General features: G+C 37.4%; 1 protein-coding gene across 1 annotated transcript in view; it reads left to right on the top strand.

Annotated features, from left to right (window-relative positions):
* Positions 1–24459, top strand: part of SLC30A7 (solute carrier family 30 member 7) — a 28438-nt gene extending 3979 nt beyond the window's left edge. The window contains exons 3-11 of the mRNA XM_005520938.3: positions 513–626; positions 2052–2139; positions 3827–3953; positions 4916–5065; positions 7257–7307; positions 9028–9163; positions 16905–16995; positions 17856–18005; positions 18801–24459. Coding sequence (XP_005520995.2) covers positions 513–626; positions 2052–2139; positions 3827–3953; positions 4916–5065; positions 7257–7307; positions 9028–9163; positions 16905–16995; positions 17856–18005; positions 18801–18848 — 955 coding nt within the window. The 3' untranslated portion in view covers positions 18849–24459. The remainder of the gene's footprint in view (positions 1–512; positions 627–2051; positions 2140–3826; positions 3954–4915; positions 5066–7256; positions 7308–9027; positions 9164–16904; positions 16996–17855; positions 18006–18800) is intronic.
* Positions 24460–24587: the final 128 nt, after the last annotated feature.

Raw genomic sequence — 24587 nt, 5'->3', positions numbered from 1 at the left:
TAACTGTCTTTCTCAATCAAGACTGACAAACAGTTGTGCATTGGTCTTTGAAATAAGCCATTTAACATGTGGTCTCTCAGCCTTCTGTTCCCTTCAGCCTCTAGACCTCAGAGGTGTGTATCTCCTAGTCAGTGCCTTGCCACTGCTAAGGCAAAGATTTAAAGTTGAATTATATTGATGAGAGATGTGGCTGTGGGTACATCTACTCCAGGTACTTTGGTTTGTGTCTGTGGAAATCACCTTTCACTATCACCAAAATCATATGCTAGGAGGACTTTTTTGCCGAGTGCACTTTCTAAGTGCCTTCTCTAAGCTGTCAAAAGCAGTTTTGGCATCATATTTGTGTTGGTGATGAAGCGTGGATGTCTCCTGTGTGCTAGCAAAACCATGCCTGAAACTTAGAAACACAGTGTATTCTGCTAGTGAGTAAAAGATTAATGTCTGTGGGGTTTTTTTTTCATACTCAACATGTGGCATATGGAACATAACACTCTATTTCTGTTCTCTTTCAGTTTAGGTCTAATATCAGATTCTTTTCATATGTTTTTTGACTGTACTGCTCTATTGGCTGGATTAGCAGCTTCAGTTATTTCAAAATGGAGATCAAATGATGCTTTCTCATATGGGTAAGAAACTTCAGGCTGTTACCTGTTATTATAGTAAATGCTTAGGTAGTCATTTTTCACTTAAAACAAAAGCCTTTTGCAGGACATGGAAAAATTATGTTGAAAGTGAGGGTTTTTTTAAGGTGAGCTATGTAAACGTCTAAGTTAATAGAAATAATAAAAATATGAAAGCATTGCTTTTGGGAAGAAGGTTTATCACTTGCAAGATCTCTGATCATACTAGTGGAAACAAGTTAGAGAGCAGAAAGTTGCCCGGCATTACTGTATATTAATGGCAGCAGTGAAGAGCAAGCAGCCACATCCTGGGTTTGTCCTCACAGTGCATTGAGGAACATTACAGGGATTCCCAGACTGCTGGTGTCCCATTTCTCCTTTGGAACAGAAAGCTACAACTGAAAGGACCCAAGTCTCAGTGATGCTGCACTGGAGATGATATGCCATGATTCTTGGAAGCAGCAGGATCCAGGAGCTGTGGCTGCCATTAACACAGATCCTCAAGGCTGAGGTGTGTCATCCCATACTGCCCTTGGTGGATTTACCTGCTGCAGCTGGCATTTGACAGGCACTTGGTTCCACTGAACATGGCAGTTGTGCCCTATAAAACAATACTGGCACAATATTATTAATTGGTAATGATTAACAGCAAATAAGTTGTAACATGAGCATTCCCCATAGCATTACTGACCTGTCAGCATTTAGCTTCAGCCACCTTGCTTAAGTGTGAATCATGTAGTTTGAAACTTAAAGCACAGTTCAATTTAGGTGGAAGCTCCAGTGTACATAGAAATCAGTTTAGAGAGAATCATACCATGAAATAATTGCAGTGAAAGCACGTTCTGTATTAATTACTGCTGAGCATTTAAACAGCTGGTGTTTCATTTATCAAAGGACAGCCACACTTTATTGTCTGATGTTTGCTACATTGAAATTACATATTATTCTAACCAGGCAGTTTATTATTGTCAAAATTTGATGTTTGAAGTAATTAATCTTTACTTAAGACTTCTACTGAAAGTCTACCTTTTAGAGGTGAAGCAAATTAATACGTGTCTGTTTGATATTATAACACCAGAAAACTTTGATTAGATTTTGCATGCTTATCTTAGTTTATGGCTTCCAAATTATGTTTATCCCATAACTTTGAGTAGACATAATCTTAAATGGAAAAATTTTGACATATTGAAAGATTTCTTTCCTCTAGATCAGTGAACGGCTGATCTGGATCAGGTAGTTTTCTGTCTGAGTACAATGTGGTCAGTTTTATATGCTCATCCCTAATTTATATGCCATCTTCCATTTAGCAAATTCCTATGTAATATAACTGCTTGAGAGCTAGAAGATTGCACTCCAGTCTCCTAAGTTCTAATTTTCAGCATGTAAATGAAAGTAATAATATCTGCTATTACTTTTTTTTGTTTCTTGCAGTTATGTTCGAGCAGAAGTACTTGCTGGTTTTGTAAATGGTTTATTCCTCATCTTTACAGCATTCTTCATTTTTTCTGAAGGTGTTGAGGTATGTTATGAAATCAATTACGCTATTACATTCTATAATTAATATGGATAAACATTTCTGGTTTTAATAGAATAAATTATTGAAATCAGTGAATTGGAAATTTAAATTATGTTAATAGTTGATTAAAAATCTGTGATGTGAACAGAGAATAGGGCCATCTGACGTTGCTGTTTCATGACAGAGAAACCCAGCTTTTTCAGTGTATCTGTACTAGCTTCTTAAATTGTATTTTGTTTATGTGTAAAGATTCTGTGAGATGGAGCCTGTCCTTTTTTGCAGCCAGTTAAGGTTGTCTTAGAAAGATCTTCCCTTCTCATTGTTAAAGAACAAATGAGGCCAAGAAAGAAAGGCCTGAACTAGTCATTTAGAGGAGAGAAGTTAATGATGAGAAGTTGGACCAGCTTGTTAAAGAAAGAGCACTGTTCTTCAAATCTTGAAGTCTGATATATATGGCAAGTAGTAATAGCTTAAACATTTACAAGGGCTCTTTTCTTGCAGTTTGTTTTTTCGGTTTTTTTTACATGATGGTTTGGGTAATAATTTCAAGATTGAAATGTAGACATTAAGGGCAACATCAAGGATTAAGAGTAAAACTGATAACTATTTCTAACCAGCTTGAATTAATGCTTGTACTTTTTAATGAAAGATAGAAATAGAAATACACTATAAATTTGTTTAGACTTTTAGTTCAGAAAAAGTCTATCAAGTTTTTCTTTTATTAACAGAGAATTGGGAAGAACTTTTTCTACATTAAACATTTTTTACATTGATAGGCTTATTAATACTTCAAAATCAGTTAAAAGTTAAAGCTGGGCTGAAATTGCCTAAAAGCCTGAGAAAGCTTCAAATCTAGAAACAGGAGCAAAACTTACTAAAAAAATTAAAAACTGTGACAAGGGCAAGGATAACATTGAAGCAAGATTCTCTTCTTGCTGATCTGATCTCCCATGCTAAGTATTCTCTTTGCTTGTGATGGTGACTCTCTTTCTCTCAGTTACTTTAAAATTTTACTGTGCCAAATGTTTTGTTGTCTTGCTATTTACTGCCTGTACCTTTCGTCCTTGTGCAGAGATGGTGAGTGTTTTTCTCCTCTATCAGTAATAATTTACACTCCTCAACACTTAGCTTGAGACACAAATTGTATTAGGTTTGTAATGTCTCATTGAGAAAAAAATTCCAGAGGAAGTAGGGTAAAAAAAGGAATTGGAAAAAATCAATCTAGATTTGAGAATTTCTAAAAAAAGTCATAATTTGTCCTGAGTCTTCATTTCATTCCCCTCATTGCCTCACCTTTCTAAGGAGAAAGGAAGAAATGGCATTCTAGACTGTTAGAAGGTGACTTAAGCAATCCACATACTGGAACAAACCTGAATATTTTCAGATAGTGTTGAGCCACATCCCACAGCATAACCAAATCTCATGATAAAGCTGAGCTAGAGTCTCAGAATATTCTACTGTACTTTCACAGCTTTAATAATAGAACTTTATTTTCAGACACTGAGAATTGGTCTGTGTATCATCCCAAAAACTGGAAGTTCTGAGTAATTTCTAATTATATCTGTATATATGTTACATATAAGAATGCTCCTTTATCTAAGTAGTTTGTGGTGTCTTTTAATAATGTAAAGGGATTGTAAAACTCTACATTTGCTTTTTGGTTTGTTTCTTTTTTCTTTTTTTTTTTCAGAGAGCACTTGAGCCTCCCGATGTGCATCATGAGAGACTTCTTCCTGTTTCTATACTGGGATTCATAGTAAATCTTATAGGAATATTTGTTTTTCAGCATGGAGGTCATGGGCATTCACACGGCTCTGGTAGGATGTAACTTCCAGTACTGTTTCCTTTCTTGGCAGCCTGTGTTCCAGGGCCTTATTATGCCCCAGTGAGAACCCCAGTATTGCATTTGATGTCTTGTTAATGGCAATTCCAGCCACATGTGTATGTGACCTCTTGCTGTGTTGACTTCTGTGTTTTATTACCAGCCCTGGTAAGCCACTGTTGTACTTCTCATGTTAATATCCATTAACTGGAGCACCTAGGAGTCCAGAAGCTGCTTTCTGGAGTTCATGCACTCTCCTGCACCTTATTGAAAGAGATTTGCAGAGCACCTTTTTGGACAAATTTAAGCTGGTCTTAAGCAAGGTTCTGGCTGGAAAATTTAGAAACAGTATTTGAACCAAATTTTAAGCATGAGATGATTCTGCTTCAGATGCTTCTCAACCCAGTGTCTTTTGAATTGAAATGCAGAATTTATTTGCCTAAATACACATGGTAAACTCTCTGCATTTTTTTCTGCAAAGCCTGTGGGTCTGTCTTTGAGCTTAACATATTAACTTAGACTGGTGGAAGAACATAGTCTTTGGTCTTCAAGCACAATCAAAGCTTGAATTTTTAATTATTGACTGTCATTTGCATTAATGACAGTCAATTTCTGCTTTCTTAAAACAGCTATTTTTAAAGTGCTTATATCTAAGGAAGTACATTTTTCAAATTGTACTAGAAGTCTAGCACCACAAGTTGCAGAAATGGGAGTGTATAAAACTACCTGACTTCTCAAACCTGGTGTATTTTATGTGTCCATTTATATATAAAATATGTCTGCACAGCAGAGCTATAGATGAAAAACACCTTGTGCTAAGTTTTTTATTTAAAGCTATACCTTAAGATGACCTAAAAAATGAATAGGTTTTGAGTAGCTGAGAAACAAATGTAAATGTACTTTTATTCATCATTTATGTATTCACAAATTCACCCTGATGGTGGTATTTGTCTATAGGGCATGAGCACAGCCATTCTCTATTTAACGGTGGTCTCAGCCATGGGCACGGTCACGGAGATCGTGGACACAGCCATGAACATAAACATTCCCATGGACACACTCATGGTCACGGCCATGGACACTCTCATGGTCAGGATTATTGTCATGGTAAGTACTGAGCTGATATCATAGACCATCCTGACTCAATCTAAATAACTTAGAGAAAAATAAAAAGAGAGTGTTGTCAGCTTGTTGTGATCATACATGGAAGTAGCTTCATTAAATGCCTGGTATGCTTTGCCAGCACCGTGTTTTGTGACTCATTTTGTGTGTTGCACTTGCAGTAATTTCAATGTTAGTCTTTAAAGATTTTGCTTTACCTCTGGTTTTTGAGTGGGCACTGTAATGTTGCATGTTGGCAAAAGATGGAATAGCTGTACACTATTGGAGTATAATGAAATTAGTTATCAAGTGCCCTGTTCCAATTCTTTCATTAAAATAAATTGACAAAGTTGAGCTGTTTTGCTACTGTTCTCCATTTGTATAATTTTACAACTCAAGATATTAGAAAAATGAACTAGTGAACTTTGGGTACTTATGGATTGTTAGTTGTACTTGGTTTGTTATCTCAAATATGACTTTCTCAATTTTGTGTAGTTGTAATCTGTTTTAAGATGGTTATGGAAAAGATACTTACTATGTTAGCTATGCTGAAATCTTTTCTATGAAGGCAAATGGTCTGAGAAGAGACATTCATGTAAAATATGGTCAGTAGCCTTCACTATGGGAGAAGAGCTTGTGTAGGTACCACCTATTTGAAACAATGCAAATGAAAAAAGCCTTGTGGTAATGCAGGGTCATCAGTCCTTCCTGCCTCAGCCATAAGCTGAGATCTGTCATGACTCAAAATTCAGAGCAGGGAATAGTGTGGGAACTGGCAGACAGGAGGTGACAGAGTATAAAAATACTTACTTAGCCCTTACTTGCTGTCCTGGTTTAGGGCAAATTTGGGGGAAAACCTCCAGTGGGGCTCCCCCCGGGAAGCAAACCCACGTGGCCCTTTTCTCCCACCCCCCAACCAGTTCGGGAAGAGATTTCTCTGAGAGAAGTGGAAAAAACCTGTTTATTTCACAGGCTCAGCACTACCCAGCACAAAAATGAATGATATCAAATTACAAAACCTCTCGCCCTTCAGAAAAGATGACAAACTTCAGAGGGTCTCTTTCCTGTGGGTGTTCACTCTGTTATCAGTCCCTCTGGCGCTGGAAAATGCCGCTGCCCAGGCTGGGCTCCCGGTAGTCCATGGGTGCAAGCTCCCGGTGCTCCCCTGAGTCCCCAGTCCAGAGCAGGTTTGATTCGTTTCAGAAAAAGGGAAATAAAACAGTCCAGGAAGACCTCTCTGCTCCGGCTAGTTGGAAAGCCAAGGCGATCTGTGTCTTGTTGTCTGTCTGTGCTGTAGTCAAAACTCCCGATGCAGGGGGAGCAAGTACAGTCTCTGATAACAGACTCAGTGCTTCTTTTCCACTCACTTTTACTCTTAGATGGAATTTTAAGAATACAAAACCTGTGTCTGGGTTAGGTGGACGAATGGGGATACAATTTAACATCATAATCAACCCAGGACACTTGCTATTCTTAGAAAACTGGCATTTCTTTTCCAGTAGTTCTGGAATTTGGTTGGAAAGCAGGAGTTCCCTGCTTCTGCCTCTTCCTTGCCATCCACATGGCCCCCACCCCTTGTAAACCAGTGATTGTAGCTATCTGTCGTGTGCAGTTTGATATTCAAATCAGCTGTTGTATAAATTATGTATATCTTCACTAGAAGCCTATTGCTATTCTTTAACAAGTTTTTCTCAAAATATCTTTCAGATTAGTGCTACAGAAGCATTAATCTGCTTGGATGAGAAGATTTTTTTACTTACTTGTTCCTTCTCTCAGTCTTATCCTTGTTTTATACATTAGGTAAAAATGCTTGCTTAAGTGAAGTATTTCTAGTTAGCAAATTTGTTTGAATCTACTCTTCTCGCTTGCATTTATGGCTTGGGTTCTTGAGGGGTCTTATATTGCTGTATACTAGCAAGGTCTTACCTCTCCTCTTGTTTTAATTAAGAACAAATGTAGATAATTTATGTTTATATACCTATGTAGAAGTCTATTGTGTAAAGTGATATTATATTTTAAAGAAATGCATTTTAAGACTTTTAACTTAATTGCTGCATTAAAAAACAATAGCTTGAGTAGAAGCTGATCATTGTGAGCAGCCTGTCTGTCCAAGATATTTCAGAAAGGAGGAGTGTAACAGAAGGACCACTAGAGAGAACCTTTGTTTTGGTTAATATGTCAATAATTGCCTTCACAGATGACCATTCCCTTGAAGTAATGGCTGGATCCAGCAAACAGATTTTACAAGGTATGATGAGAATAAGTATGATGGTTTATTTGCTTTATCACAGTCTGCCTGCCTGGGTCTGTCACACATCTGTTTTAGAGGGTTCCTCTGGATAAATTCCATGTTTTTCTTGAAGGAGCTATTTAATGAAGTTCCATTCCCCCTGTAAATAGTTCTGCTGTATCCTGTGCATGACTAGGTGTTGAGACATTCACAGAAGCTAAATGAAATGCAGTGTCAACACAGTTTAAAAGAGACATTTCAAAAGCTGGGATTCAGCTTCTGTTATTGATGCTAAAAAATCAATGAAAAACTAAGAAAGAGTTAGGTTAAAACCAGAAACCTAAGGAGCCTAATTGCAATATTTGTTCTGTAACATGAAGATACAGATTGATGTCATGCAGATTGTTGCAGATTGATATAATTGTTAAAGAGTACCTGAGCTTAAAACTTGCATTTCATCAAGCTCTTAGAGTTGGTTTAGAACAGATGGTAATTCATCTAAATTTCTTAAAGTAGTATTGGAGTCCCTGATCTCCTGAGCATTAGTTATGGATAATTTAAATGTTGGTTTTGAGCTTTGGTTGGCTGTTTGTTGGTTTTATTTTGATTTTGATTTTGATTTTGTCGTGTTAATGTAGTGGTTTAGATTTGTCAATTTCATTTCCTGGCCAACGCACCAAATAAATGTCGTGGTTTTAAAGCAGTAATTAAAGAATTACTAGAAAACTTACTTATTTTTTGCTGTGAGATATGGATTAGAACAAGAGCAAAACAGGTTTAGGTCTTAAGGTGTTCACAGGTTGATCTCACTTTTTCAATGGTTAAAACTGCTGTCAGTTCTTAGAAATGGCCAGCTGTTGGCTAGGAGAAAAACTCCCATCAGCCTCCAGCAGTTTTAACTTCCTTAGGTGTTTCCTCTTTGTTTTCTTAAATGCCAATCTATCACAGCTTTTTTCAAATGTTCAGAAGTTAAAGGGAGACAATTATGAGATGTAGGAGGTAGTAATTATTTGGCATACCCAAATGTACATAGGGTTTTATTCTTGGATGATTTTCTGGTTTGTTTGCAGTCCTTGAGAAGGAATATTTACAAGTTCTTCCAGAATTTACAGTACGCTGTATTGTGTTTCTGAATGACTTCCAGTCACTGCCAGCAGAGAGCTCCAAAGGCTAAACTTTGACTAGCTGCAAAGTATGTGTTTCTTTGTACTTGAAGGCAGTGTTATTCTTAAGAGTAAGGCTTTCCATGCCTGCAGTATTGTTTAATTCTCAGAACTATTTGTCTTGGATTTCTTTGCCAAGTAACTTCTAGAAGGTGTTGTCAATTAAACATTAGCATGTATCAAAGCTTTGCAGAACTGTTTCTGTTAACAGTTTGTCCACCTTATGCAGAACTCACGACTGTAGGCATCAAGGACTATGAGTTTCTGTACTAAAATAAAGGTGAGTATTGAGTGAAAAAAGTCTAGCTGCAGCTGTTAATCATTGTTCAAGTTAGTAGCCTTGCTATGAGATACCCATTACTGCTAAGTGCATAAAAGAATGTAAATTCTTCAAATGTCTCATATTCTACAAATACATTAAAATCTTTGTGTGTTTGACCCAAAACTGGCCACAAACTTGAAAAGTGTAGATCACATTATTTAGTTCTTGAAATTCACTTTTGTAAAACATCTCTGAAATGCTCCATTAGCTTTAAGAATAGCAAGTTGTAATGGTATCACTTGATCTCTTACAGGTGTTTTTCTGCACATTGTGGCAGACACGCTGGGAAGTATTGGTGTAATCATATCTGCTATACTGATGCAGAACTATGGTCTGATGATAGCAGATCCTATTTGTTCAATGCTGATAGCACTACTTATAGGTGTAAGGTAAGTATTGCTATCACTGGTATTCGGTAGGATTTTTGATGCTAATTACAGGAGAAATCACAGCTCAGAGGAAAAAGGGGTTTTGTTATGCTAATGACTTACAACATTTGCTTTTCTTCCAAGAGTGGTGTGTTACTTCTGTTCTATACAGACATTCTGGTGAGCTCTTACATGAGCTATCTTACCTTTTTCTACAGCTACAACTTTTGCTCTTAAATCTGCATATTTTGTCCTTCTTTGCATAGTACTACAAAAATGTCTTTCAGGTTCAAACTGTAGAGCTTCATCTCTGTATTTAGTACATGCTTATATAAACCAATGTACTCCAGTAAATGGAGCAGAATGGTTTCAGGACAGCAGAGTTGGGGCTGCTGGCACAGGATGTGTGCCCTTCTCCTTGACAAATCAAGGCTGTTAGGTTTTAATTTTGTTTTCTTATCTCAACAAGAATTGTCTTTTCCTTTGTATTTGCACTCTTTTTTTAAGATCTGATGGAAATGCTTCACGTACTTCTGGATTTCACAGTTGTTTCTTACCAAGATCACTGTGAATGTGAAGCTATTTGGATTAGACTGGTCAAGCAAATATTTCATTCAGTGATGTTATGAGGCTTTTTTGGCAGCAGTTTCAATGGTGCCGTAAGGCAGCGTGCCACAACTCCAGTTACAACCTAATAACTGAATACCTTTGTCTGTTCAGCAGTGGTGAGTGTCATCTGATGGACTGGAGCTACTTCTGCTCCTACCATGTATGGCATGTTTATGGCTTTGCATGGCAGCATTCACAGGATTATTGATGTGAATCTCCCTGTTAGTCAAAGTAGGGCAGCAGGCTTGAGATACCGCCCAAGAAATGTCTGTGCTAGAAATCACTGTGAAATCACTTTCATATAAACTTCGGGGATTTTGACTGCAACATTCTGTAATTTCATAAAAGACAAATTATTACAAACTACTTCTAGTACTGAAATCTCAAGAAATGGGAAAGAAAATGTGCAAGTTTCCAAACAGGAAGAAACTGTTGCTGAGGTAGAGGTAGTAGCTGAGTAACACACGAGTTTCCATGCATGTTGTATTTTAAGGATCCAGCTTTGTGTACAGTAGAAAATACCACATGAATGACAATTCATTTTATTCTTCCATTCATACAGTAGTTGAAATAACACTGAATTCCATAATAGAGGTGTCATAATAATGCTGTTTATAGGTTTTCTAGCACAGATAGAAGGAATGTTTGAGACCCATGTTCTATGCTGAAAATGCTGGACAAGTTCACTGTTTGATGTGTCTTTTGATCTGATGCCAGACTTCAGCCTGTAATGCTGTTTTGCTGGTCCACAATGCTATAAATGATCAGTAGAATAATCCTGCTATCAGTGTAGTCAGCTGCATCATAGCTGATAGAAGCAGGCCTTCATTTCTTGCCAGCTGACACATCCTGGCACATCAGTGGAGCAAACACTAATAGCAGGGTTGGGTGGTTTTGTGTTGGTATTTTATTTGTTTTCTAAGCAGTCCAACAGACTGAACTATTGACGGTTTTGCTTGAAATGCACTTTAATAATAAATAAGATTATTGGCAGTTTCAGATGGCTATTGAAAACTTGAGTCCCTTTTTGTGGTGTTTGACTTTAGTAGTCTTCATTTATACTTCTGGACGTAGAACCACTATTAATTTTGCCTTATTCTTCACTATGCTGTGTTTGAAATGTCCTTTAAGAATTAGTGCAAAAGGGTTTTCAGATTTTCCCATAAGCTGGTCTTCTGTAACAGTAACATGGGAGCCCAGGTGTTGCTTGCTAGGATATATAATACTTTTGTACTTAATCTTTTAAAGTTATCTAAATCTAACCCAGAGAAAAAAACCTACTGAAGTTCTGTGAAATTTAAAATTTGAGGGGAATAACATTGCAAAAATAATTTAAATTGGTAATGGCAAGAGCTGTGTCTAGTTCCAACTGGGGGGGGCGGTGGCAGGCTATTTGGGTTTGGGCTTTATTTCTTTGGGTTTTTAAATTGTCTGTCTACTCATGAGATACTTGTGTATTTGAGGTGGGACAGACAGGGATGTTCAATTTCTAGTACAGGAGTTGCTGTCAATTTCTGTGGGCCAATTTGAAACCTTGATAAATAATTTTCAGGGTAAATTTGGCTTCAAATTAAATAATTGTCTTCTGTTTCAAATGAATATTTCTTGATTTTGTTTGTGTGCCTTTTACTGTTAAACCAACTTTGATAAGGTAAAGTGGAGTAAGAGTATGTGTGTGTCCCAACAAGCAGACCCCATTCATGTGTGTTTAAAAATCAGGATCTGTTCTGTAATTAGGATCTTTGTGGCTGTAATAAAAGATTCATAGTTTTGAGCCAGAGATGTAAAAGCCAGTCTGACAAATTCATTCAAAAGTTTTAATGGTGTCTGAGGACTTTGCCCTACTTGGAACTGTATCCTCCGAGTTATTGCTTAATGGTCTGAGTTTGACTTACAGAGTCTGCAGGGTATGAGTAGGGGGTAGGTTAGATGCAAGACTTCTGCTTCTCTGTTATTTTGTTAGGGTGTTTTGTTGTGGGGTTTTTTTAGTTTGTTTTAGTTTGGGGGTTTGTTTTCATTTTTTTAATCTGTATTCTTTTTATGATACTTTTGTACACAAAGAGGGAATAAAGGCAGAACAGCAATTCTTACTACATTTTATGGAATTATGTCTGGTGAACCAGTAGAATATCAAAGCTATTGCATGAGAGTGCAGAGGAAAATCATTGCTCTTAATCCAGGATTGCTTGTGTCTTTGTGAGATAACTATTCATTTGTTTTATATTGAGTGTTTGCTTGCTTCACTGTTGGGCAGCTCTGTGGTTTATTTGAGGCTTGTCTCCTCCTATTAGTGGGTCTTCTCCGTTTAGGTTTTTGAAATGACGGCCACACTTGCCAAAGAAATCACAAAAATACCTGTATAAGATGACTAAAAAATTCACTGGTGCAGTGTAAAACTATACAGATTTCACCTGTTTTGCCTTGTGCATGTACAGAAGGGTTAAGCAATGCTTCTTCAGAGAAGTCAAGAAGTGCTTTTAAATCAAATGGTTGAGCCTTCTTGTAGACAACATCTCTAATTGGTGGAAATTGTCAGCTGCTGACACAGTTGCTCTGTTGCTTCTGTGATCCTTTGCTAAGGGTGCTGTAGGGTGACATTCTCTGCCTGACTCCTCATGAGTTAGCACAGAACATTCTCACTGCACAGTGAAAATCCTGTGTGGCATCTGAATTTTCCTGGATGCAACCACTAACATCTAATGACTCTTTCTTTGATAACTTTGTACTATTTCATGCAAGTAAAGCATAAATAGGACATGCTTAAAATAGACAAGTCTATCTTACCAGCATTTTAATTTTTTCTTTTTAACAAAAGCTTGACTATTTCACTGTAGTTTAGGCTGACGTTCTTCAAGTTTTTTCCAAAGTGTTGTTCACATAATTATATGTGCCTTGACTCAATAAACAATTTCTCAAGTCTCTAAACTGCTTTTAATATTTAAAACTCAATACTCATTTAGTTTTTAACCTTAGTATTCTAAGCCTTATTCTGAAATCTTGAAGCAATTTTAGTATTTCAGTCAGCTATATGAAACTAGTCATCACGCAAAAGCCACAACTCTGGTATAAATCAAGTTTGTCCTAAACCACTATTAGGCCCACATGTTTCTAGAAGGGCACAGCAGACTAAATCTGATACTAGATTGCACTAAGCATGCAGACTTCATATTAAGTGGTCAAAGAAATGAGGCAATTTACTTCAGTCATTTAGTGAAGTTGTTTCCATGGGTTACATAATCTTTTGCATAAAATCTTGAGCTGCTTCAACATGATATAATATGAAAGCTTTGGGGGAGGGTGTGCCATTGGGAGCATTTCAAGTTTGGGGCATAGCAGTATAAAAAAATTACTTTTTTTAAATGAAGTGCTGCATTCATTAAGATTCAGAATGAATTTTATATAGGAAAGCTCCTCCAAACTAGCATGTTTGTTGTTGGTGTTACTTTAAGCCATTATTGCTAAATGTCAAGCACTGCCTTTATTTACAGGGTAATGGTACCTGCCAGCCTTGCTTGAGAATCAACGTACTACATTGTTATGAGAACAAAGAATTCAAAATCAGTAAAGCAAATGTTAAACCTGTGGTCCTCGTCTTGAGCAAAGCTTGCAGTCTGACTAAAATTGCCATTGCCTAATAAAAGAATTTTATTAAAGTTCTGAAATAGGCCAACAGTCTTTACATTGTGGATATGGATGGTGGCTGGGAAAAAAACCCGGAATTTGGAAAATTTGCTGTAGATTTTGAGCTATACTATTTGAAGAACCCTTGCTGGTCTTGATCCTCAGCAATGTTTGTTTACCTTCCACAAAACCTGTCACAAATACCCCCTATTTTCTGTAGTGCTGAGAGCACTGAATGAATTTCCTGCTGCTCTCTGCACGCAGTGTCTGTCTAACGGGTTCTTTACCCAGAGTTGTTTTCAGCTTTGCAGTCCAAGATTGTGACAGTGCCAGGGTCTTGCTGGCTATGCCTACAAAAACAGTGGCATAAACAGGATGGCACTGGAAGGGGCAAGAGTATTATCTGAATTTGATGCAGGTTAAATAAGAGTCTGATGCTTTCATTCCTAATTTTTAATCAATCCATGTGTAGTAGTGGCAGGCTGGATTTATCAGATTCGTGTCAATAGTTAGTTTGTTTTGATTTGTTTGAACACCTTTCACTTTTTCTGTAGCAGTGTTGTGTGCAAATGTGATGTGCTGTAACCTTAGCTTCCTTTGCTTTTCTGGCCTTTGTAAAGGATATGTTTTTTTTATTCCAAATCTTGCTGTGGGTTAGTTCCTCTTTCAAATCTATTGTCTTGTAAAAGAGTGTGATATTTTAGATTTAAGGCTTGGTAATCAGAAAGCAATAGAATTGTGTCTGCTTTAATAGCAAAGCTTACTGACTGCTTATGCATGAGAAAGCTTTCCACTTGGTGGGAATTCAGCATTATTTGTTTTCCTCAATAAGCTTATAAATAAAAACAAACAAGGGGGAAGCACCAGTGCCATAGTTGTTGTGGAGGCAGACACTTTTTTTTTTCCACTAATGACTAAGCCAAAAAAAAAAAGAGAAAGCTTGGTCAAAATCTCTAACTGTATTTTCAGCCACCTTGGTTTTGTCATCTTCCTTTATGTTTTCTTCAGTCACATGATGTAGAACTGATATTTCTATTGCCTCCTAGTGATTAAGTAATTCTAGTTTTAGTTAATGTTTGAGAAAAGAGCTCCTCTGTGGAGTTCTGGCTTTTATACTGATGGTTTTCTACTTCAGTAGTATGCATGAAACAATGGAAAACATTAGGCATCATAAAACTGGATTCTGTTGTTTGTTATGTTAGTTTGGCTTACAGTAAGATACCATGTGAATTAGTATCCCCCTGGTTGCAGAGGGGCATCCGTGGCTGGTTTGCTGTGAACAACATTTGTGAGGGCCTGTCACATCACTGCAGCTGTCTTTTGGTTTTTCAGCTTTGCAAAAGACAAACTTTATATCTTAACACTGGCTCTAAGATAGAGGAAGAAGGTGTGACCTGGGATAAGCTTCAACTTTCACCAACAATATCAAGCCACATCCTGATTCACTTCTATTCTTTGGACTTTTAAGATGTTCTTGTTTCATAGCCTGTCTCTTCTAATCTACTTTACAATTAATTTCTCTTCCATCAGATAATGTATATCAGTTTTATTAAATACTGTAAATAAATTGTACAAATTAGACATTTTTATTAGCTTTCTTTCATGGCTTTTCTCACTCTTAGTGGAATGTTTCAATAAAAAGGCAGACTTACTACATCTCTATTCCTTTAGTTGTTTCCCTGGGAAAAAATACGCAGCCTGTACGTGTGTGGTTTTTGAAATCTTTGGATGCATATGCTAGAGAGGCCTTGTTAAATTTATGGGAATGGAGTAGTGTTCAAAATTCTTGCATTCACTTTGCATCCTGAACTGGTGTATTGGTCTTTCAAGTTTTTTATTAAGAAGCAAACCTGCATTTTAAATAGGGAGTTAAACTGAAATCAATTCATCAGTAGAGTGTGTTGGCAGCTCCAGCTCTCTTTGATTTAATGCTTGTGACATGGACATTATTTAGTGAGATGGGTCCATTAATAAGAGAACCTTTTTTCCCTAAACTTCTGTAATCCACTGTAGAATGTGACACTCCAATTAAGCTTCCTTTAGACAGATTGACAGTTATTGCATTGCTAAATGTTTGTCTTGGTGACAGGTCTAGTGTAGGCAACTCCTGCTTGCCCCTAATTGCTTCTTCCTGTTTCTGAACCAATGCCTTGGTGGCAGTGCAAACGTGGGAGGCCATGTGCTGGAGAGCACCAGGCAGTGAATTTGGCTGAAACAACCATTGTGCCTGCAAGAAGACTTAATTTTAGGATGGTGGTTTTTCCAGGGGTTCATTAGACAAGAGTCACGCAGTCTCTTGCTCCCTCCTACCCTGGCCAAGGTTTAGCCAGGGAGTGAGCTGAGCAGTCCATCAGCCAGCACTGCCCCATGTTCAAATGGAAATACCTTTCTAAAATTGATTAGGTCATTTGTTCACATCTACAAATACACAGCCGGTCTGTGCCATGCATTCCATGTCACTTCATGAGATTTTAAACAGAGGTCCTGCAGTGTCCTTTAATAACTGGTCCAGTTAATCTCTTACAAATGTTTCAGGTGTGCTTTTAATCCCGTAACTCCATATACTGCAGCTGTGATGCCAGTGCTGAACTCTGAAATGCAGCTTACAGTTTCTGAAATATATAATCATTTTCAGTCTGGAAAGTTAGGACTTGTATGCTCTTGAAATGAAATTGGTATTTAAGCTTTACTGTTGCACTACAGATATTTGTTATGCACTTGAAAATTTTATAATGCTCTACTGAACCAGACATGATGCACTACTCCTAAACAAAAAAATCACCACGCTGAGTACTTAGTAAGAGTATAACTTATTAGTGGTAGCTTCAGGGTATAGGCTTACTGGTCTCCCTGTTTTATTAAAAAACAGAAAGTAATAATAATAAAAAAGGGTATTAAATGTCTTCTTAGTTTGCTGATTAAACAAGACCATTTTGCCAGGAGGAGGGAACCTCTAATTGCTTCAAAATGTTTAACCCTTGAGCTTGGATGAGACCCTACACTTAGTTCACTTCAAGAATATGCTAAGTTGTCTCTTTCTGACAAAATAACTGTTGTAGCTGGACTGTTCCATACTAATTTTGTTTTATGATTACCCCATTATTATCTTAGTTCATAAGAAAAATATGCCTTAAACCAAACACAAAAGCAAACACAATTTCAGTTGAGTATTTTTATGGTTGCTTGTGAATGATTTGCCATTGCTGTTGGTTTTGAGCTATACAGCTGCTTTGTTGTATAACTTCTAAGATACCAAGAGATTTCATCTCAAGTCCCGTGATTAAACTACTAATCTTTTGTGACTGACCACCAGTTGACTCTGGAAACGCTGGGAGAGAAATAATCTTGCCTTTGATAGGACACCATAGCAATTTTGTCAATCCTTTTATTTTCTGCACTGGGTTTTCATGGTGACTTTCTCAGCTTCTGGTGGAGGAACTAAAGAAAAATTTCTCAGCATTAAGTAATCTTAGGTTGCTCCTTGTACCTTTTGAAAATGTAATAATAGCCAATTTCCTTTTTTTCTTTCTAGTATTGTTCCACTTTTAAAAGAGTCCATTGGGATTTTGATGCAGCGAACTCCTCCTTCCCTGGAAAATGCCCTCCCTCAGTGCTACCAGAGGGTGAGCTCTTAAGCTGTTTTTGCTCTGACTGATCAAGCTGCTGACTGACTGAGCCTCAGCTGGGTGTATGACAATATTTTATGTTTTTCCAGTAATGTCATTCAAAGGTACCGTAGAACACACAAATCAAGGTACCAGTTTAATTTATGTTAGTTCAGAAAAACAGATCCTGAAGCTATTCCTCCCAGAGTACTTCGTGCTTATACGTAACATTGGAAGTGTATTTATAAGAAAACAAAGATTACTCTGGATTTGACCTGTTCTCCTACTTAACTTTTCTATCAGTATGCCATGCCTTTGCAAAGTTAATACAAAGCACTTGAAGGAGTGCTGCCTTTCCTTGGGAGTTACAGGCTGTAATCATCGCATGGAGGGTCCACTCAAAGTGGAAGACAAAAAACCAAAGGGATTGCCAGGACACATCTAAACCCTCACAAAATTGTAATTGATATATGAATATATTTCTGTTAAAGTTAGAATCTCACAAATTGTTTCATGGCAAAATTTGCACATTTGCAAAACGGGCAGTTTTAACTGCATGCCATCTCAAGTCCAAAAGCTCTGACTTTTTGCTTGTGAATGCCTCTATTTTCAGAAATTGTCTCAGTAAAACATATCTAGAATATAAATGCAGCAGGGTGCAAAATCACAACACATACAGAAAATCATAAATCCATATGTTTTCATCTTCCTTACAATAACTGAGATAGTAATAAGAAATTTTGGTAAAAGATGACAAAAGGCACAGTGAATTAGAAGTAAAAGAATGCATTGGCTTTCATAATATTTTCTGTAAAAAAAACATAGTATTAACAAATATTTACTGAAATACACTTTCTAAAATTTTCCTCTATTTTTAGGTGCAGCAGTTGCAAGGAGTCTACAGTTTACATGATCCACATTTCTGGACCCTCTGTACTGATGTTTACATAGGGACTTTGAAGTTGTTAGTAGCTCCTGATGCTGATGGAAGGTGGATTCTAAGCCAGACTCACAATATTTTTACTCAGGTACGTCTTATCAGTGGAAATCACATCTCAAAGTGTAAAGTGCTTGTTACATTATGTGACACTGTAATCCATATCAAGAAAGGTTAAGTATTTCTGAGTTTCATATCTGTTTTGAAAAGCTTCCCTGCTCCAGCTGTATCAAACAATTCGAAACTACTCAGTTGTGTAGATGAAATTACTGTACCTCTCTGCATTAGTTTTTCATGCCACTTTATGAAATAACAGATGTAATTGTCTCAGGTGTATCAAATGGGGTTGATCTATATTGACCTATAAGGAACTAAGAAAACAGATGAGCCTTCTCTTAGGATAGAGTTTCTCACCACAGACTGGACCTACTCAGGCTTTTCACTGCATTGGCAGCTTGCACATGTGGTGGCTTTCTGGATAGATTTGTACTGTAGAACTGGTTTGAACAACAAGTCCCACATTATGCTCTTGTCCTTAGCTCCGTTTTAAACTGACAGTTCTTCAAGCAGCTTGCTTTTCAGGAAGTTAAACTGGCACAAAAGAAAGAATTACTTTTGTGCAGCTTCACATGTGGCAGTTATTTAGGATGAATCAGAAGAGGTAATGTGGCAAAGCTAACGTTAATACATCATTATCTGTGTGCATTTGACTGCATGAAGAACTCCTTATTCATCAGGTGTTCTCTGAGTGATGTGCTAAATGTGGAGATGAATTACAGAAAAATAAGATGTTGAGTATTTTTGCTAGGTCACTTATTGATGTGGGCTGATGCTCAGGACAGGAAACTCCTTTGGCTTTACTTAACCCTCCTTCCCTTTTCCACAGGCAGGAGTAAGGCAGCTTTACATACAGATTGATGTTGCAGCCATGTAGTCATTTTCTGGAATGGTGCTGTTGGACCAAAGTTTTCAGTACTGTACTGGTGTAACAACACTTCTTGAGACAGAGCCTGCCTCCACCACGTCTGGAATCGACTAAATAGATTTCTGCCCTCGGGCTATGGAGGGAGTTCACTTCTAAGGAGTAAATATTGAATGAATGTTATGGACTTTGGGTCTTGTTTTTTTGGGGGCCCCCAAAACTTGTAAGTTTTTGAGGGTTTTTTACTTAATAAGAATGTGGTACTGGAAACCCTGTCATGTCTTCAGTAAAGCTGCTGAAACCACTGCTCATTCCCATAAAACCAGTGTTATCGGCAATTGGAAACTTGTTTTGTAGACAATGTCACAATGGCTGACATGCTTCAATATAATTGTATGTTTGTACAATTGTTTGTACTTTGCAAACTTAATGAACCAAACCATATTGGGTTTTCAAAGTGCCTTTTATATCAGGAGAGCTATTTGCCAGCATAAATATGGAGCATCAAAGGGTTTTATTACTTTTACAAATAATCTTGTATGCAGTCTGATTATTTACTAGTGATGTATGCGGGGGGTTGTGTACTTACATAACTGTAGATGCTAGACTTCCATTATATTTGCATCTTACCAGACAGAAAAATTCTAAATGTAAAAGACAAAGTTGTTGTGAAGAGACTTGCTTCTGAGACAAGCTGGGTATTTTGTTGCACATATCTTGTGAACATTTTTTTAGTCCAAATATTAGGTTTAACTCCAATTCTTAGTCTCTTCATACTGTTGAGAGTAATGAGACATTACATGATGCTGTTCATGTTCAGTCACTTAAACAATGGGCAGTTGAAGGAAGATGCTGGTGATGGAAACAATGCTTGATGCTTTTTATTTTCCAAATTATGTGGTGGAAAAAAACTAAATCCTGAAATTGTGAAAGGTTAAGTCTCCTTGATTTTAATAGGTTGTTATAATGTTTATTAAAGTGATCAAGTTCAAATTTTTGCCTTTCCAAATGTTAAAAATGGTTGTTTCTGGCAGTTATATCCAAAATGGAAATAAGGACCACTTTTCATGCTGTTTTAGTTTATGCTTTTCCCAGGGTGACAAATCTTACATCTTTGACTATTTTACTGTAGCCTTGTGTGTTTTCTTAGGGGAGAAAGTTCTCAATGCAGTAAAGGTTGTTAGATTGGGTTTTTTCCAGAAACATTCTTCTGTCATATATTTTCTAGCATTTGTAATCACTCAGCTATCTGAGTATCACTTTGAAAAGCAATCTGCTGTGTTTGGTGTTACAGATGATAGTTCCACTATGCTGTAGTAGTTCACTTAGTAACAGAAGTCTTTTTAAGAGGACATTTTACAAACAGAACATGCTGAAGTAAAAGGACAGGCATTTTGCTGAGAAATCCTATCTGTCACTGATTGGTGCAGATTTTATGTTTATTTTGGTACTCATCAGAGGTCATAGTAAAATCAAGGCCCTGAAAAGCTGACAATGTCTGTGTAGTAAGTGCTAGGCACTATGAAATTACTGAAGATTGATTTGCAGAAATTGGTTTGTTTGCCATTGATATTGGTGAAGCAATCAAAGATGTGAAGAGTTTCTTGCACTCATTCTGTTGTTCCTATATAGCACCTGATTTCTTTTTATGTGAAAACACAACACTTGCCAAATTTGATGGTGGTTCCTGAATTTTCCAGTTGAGATACTGAAACATGAATGTTGATTTTGTCCAAATCTTGCAGGTGTACTCTTGTGCTTGAACTGGAAACTGGGTGCAAAAAAATGGTAGTACAAAGCCACCTATAATACTGGTTTTAATCTTTGCTGCCTCTTCCAGTCTTGAGATCCTTCCATTGCCATTTCCAATCCTGTTTGCCTTCCCTGGGCATGCAGGCACAGAGTGGCCTCCCAGCAGGCTGCGCGTTCCAAATCTCTCTCTCTCCTGGCCTCCTGCCTGGCACTCTGTCAGGCCCTCTCCCTGTCCCACCTGGCAGATGCAGTGCCAGGCCAGAGTTCCTGACTGAAAGATGGAAGTTACAAGGCACAGGGTGGGGTGCAGGAATCTGTAGAGCAGATTTGAGCGCTGCAGTTTATGTCTATGTGCATGTATGTTCACAGACAAGGTGATGAAAATCTGCTTGTGATTAGAGGGTGGAGGTACTGTTTTGTAGTGTGGTGCATATAGACTGCTGCTTGCTGGCTGCCAGCAGGACTTCCTCATTTTTTAATAGTTACTATTACTGCTATTTGAGGCTAGAGAAGATCAATTGATACAATTTTAAAGGCAAGCACCAGACAGATTCATTGCAACTGTGTCATGATCCAAGAGCTGGCTTTGGTTAAAGTCATCTCTACACCAGCATGTTTCAGGACCGACTGCTCCAGGACTTGTTGAAATACTGTAGTGCTGCCCAAGTTGCTGAGTTTGGCCACTATTTTAGTTTCTTAATGAAAAGACAATTGCTACTATTTGTTTCCAAGTGGGAACCTGGCAGAGTAGCTGTTTGATGGTGGTGATAGTGTTCTTTTAAATGTACATCTACCAAATTTTTAAAATGGGAAATGGAGTGAAAAAGCTTATAAGCTTTTTGTATAATTGTACAACTATTTTAATAACTTTTGATAATTTTTTTGCTTATTATGATTTAGCTGATTGTTGGAAGCATATGTACAAGTCTGAGTTTTCTAGCCAAGCAAGATAGCACTCCATTATGTTTAACTTTTATAGTAAGAAATGTATCATTTGTTTGTCAAATATAATTAGGGATAGTGTAAGGAAGTCAGTCTCAAAACAGAAATTAGCCTTTTTAGACTTTCTGAAAAAGGATAAGCATCACAAAATTCTACAAACACATGTTTAGTCAGCAACTGCAGTGACATGTAATATGTCAGTAACCAAGGGACATCTGATTTTATTTTTCACCTCCTAAGGGGATACTTGCTCAAGTTTTAGGAGAGTACAAACCATGCAGTTAAAAGCAAAAGTGCAGCTTTCCTAACCCTGAGAGCCAAAGCACCATTATTTGTGTTTTGCTAATTACTTAGCACTGGCTGCTTATGTAACACTTTGCTATGACACTTTATTGGAGATGCAAGGCATGATTTAAACAAAGACTTGTGTGAATGACTGACATCCAGAGTTGGGTGAATGTCTGCAGATCGTGTGCTAAAACTCAGCTTCCTGGTATCCACATCTTAATTTTGAATCAAGTTTTTAAAGTGTGGTTTTCTCATATTTTCATGTAGCTGATATTTACAGTGGGGTTACTGGTCTGTCTTCATGGGTTATTTTTTCCTGTGACTGAAACCAGTAACTTAAAACCCTATTGTTCCAAAGACCAAGCCTGCAAACTGCATGATTTTTACCACACCTACAGCAAAATAAGAAGATAAAACAAATGTTAGTGTGTCTATATTAAGATGCCTCAATGTTTTTTTGTGCTAAATAACAGTGGAAGAAAACTCCTCTTATGAATATGCACAGTGAGGACTGGTCCTTTATAGGCTAATCTGGTAAGTGTAGAGCTCTGGATAGACTGGCTCCTTTCATCAGGAGGGCCCCTACAGAGAGCTGAGTTACTTGTGTGATTTGCTAAGCTAAGATGAAAAGTAAATAAACGACTCTGCTTTTTATGTAATAATGCCTACTAAAGCAAAAGTTTAGTTCCATCATTAGTAAAAGCTGCTGACACTATTTCTACACAAAAATTGAAGCTGCTACTACTAATAAAATGGACCTTAGTGACCTAACATTCTTAATTTACTTTTGTTTTAAGAAGTAAAGCTGGGTTTAAAAGTGAAGGAAAATTAATGGTTTCTGTTTTAACTGTCTTAAGTGAACCTGTTCTGGGAATGTAAACAAGATACAAGAGGGGAGAATCTGCTGCTGAACTGCAGTTTTTCATCTTCTGCACAATGTGCAAACAAATTGTAAAGTCCATGGCTTTCCTTTCACATTGCAGATTTCAGTTGCAGTTGCGCATTGCAGATTTTCAGTTGCATGCTTTTATAAAATGCAAACCCTTATCTTTCTTCATGACACGAAGTTTTTAAATACCTGTTCAGAGCAACAATTTTAGTTAATAATTAAACCCTGTCCTGTTTTGTCCAGCAGCCATCAGATTGCTGAGTCTTGATTATCGCACCCCTTTAAGCAGGATATTTTTGTTTCTTTCTTTTTTTCTTTCTTTTTTTTTTTTTTTTAAATAATCTCTCTGATCCTCAATACTGACTCAGTAGTTAATTCCTCCTTTACAATTCTGTGAAAATCCTTATCTGCAGCTTACTGGGGTTCCCTTTTGGATTTGTCCCCTGTTCAAGCTTTGTTGCGATGTCCATCCCTGTGGGGACTTCCTTGGCCAGACACTGCTATAATGTGAAGCGATGCCAGCCATGCTGTGCCTGGCATGCAAAGACTGAGTCTTGCTGTGTGCAAATACTGCTCAACCTACTTGTCTGTTTCAGTGAGCCACAAAAGGTTCCTGCGTATGTTGTAATTTGGCAGAAATAATGCGTAAAAAGAGCTGGGTATTTCACTTCCCATGTGCATTGGAGCCTCTCACATGTATGCTGGGATCTTGTACAAGAGTTAAGTGAATCCCTACAGTATCTTGGCTGAAGTGTAAAATAATGTGAATGAAGCAATTGCCAAAATCATTCCTGGTAGCATACAGCATATTGCTTGCCTTTACATTACAAGAATTACTCTTAGCAGTGAGCTTCAACTGAAAAGCAAAGTGTGTCAAAGTACCTGTGAAGAAATCTTGCAGGTAACACAAGGCAGCTCACTAAAATTCTGAAGATTATATATGATTTTGTTCTGGAATGGTAATGTCAGTAGCTTAGCCACGGCTTGTCCCAAGTGCAATATTAAGAAATTTTTAATGTAATCTTTTCTACTTGAATACAGTCTATATAAAATGTTAAATATCCTATATTGCTGAAAAGATATGGGATCAAATTTCTTTCCAATAAATCTTCAGTTTAAAAAAAATATGCATACAGGTCTGCTTTGTTTTCATCATACTGTGAAGAATAGTTGAAATAGCAACCACTATCATCTACAAGCTGATTTTTAAAAGAATTCTTGCAGTCTGTTTGCTGGGACTTGGCTTGAGGTTAATTGTGGTTGCTGCAGTTGAGTCTAGCTCTTCATAAATGCTAGCATTAACATATGAAGAAATACAGTTCTATTTTAAGTTGCAGTCTTCTGAACTAAGAAATTCTGTGCAGCTTCTCCCCCCTCTTTCACCAGCTGTCCAAAGGGAAGATTCTTGGTTTTCTCTGGTTTAGAGCATTCTCACCTGTCTGTACTCTCCCAAGGCAAAGATGGACACAGACCTAACAGGTTTTGCACACTAATGTTCTCTATTGATAAGAGAACTCCTAAGTTTCTGCAAAGATGAAAGGCCAAATTTAACATATAATGCACTTACAACAATGTATGCAGTAGGCTGGGTTAATGCACTACAGCAAGTGATGCCACACAGATACCTGGTACTCTTATCCTAGTCAACAGTCCAAGACTGGTGTGGATGTCAATGACCTGAATGAAAAGTTTAGAAGTTTCTGGCAGTGTCTGCAGGGTAGAAGCTTATACCAGCAGGTGCAGTTTGGAGCCTTGGGTAAAAGCAGGTCCATGGTCCTGCAGTGTTGTCCTCTGAAGCAATATACAGTCTAACTACAGTTAGACAAGTCTTAAATAGTCACAGCAGTAACTTTATGCTGGTACGCAATTAAAGATGGAAT

Source organism: Pseudopodoces humilis, chromosome 10, assembly GCF_049639895.1.
Source record: "Pseudopodoces humilis isolate 2021_Gansu_Grassland_sample_001 chromosome 10, ASM4963989v1, whole genome shotgun sequence".
Classification (NCBI taxonomy): Eukaryota; Metazoa; Chordata; class Aves; order Passeriformes; family Paridae; genus Pseudopodoces; species Pseudopodoces humilis.
The sequence above is the reverse complement of the archived record's forward strand: the minus strand, read 5'-3'. Positions and strand labels throughout refer to the sequence as shown.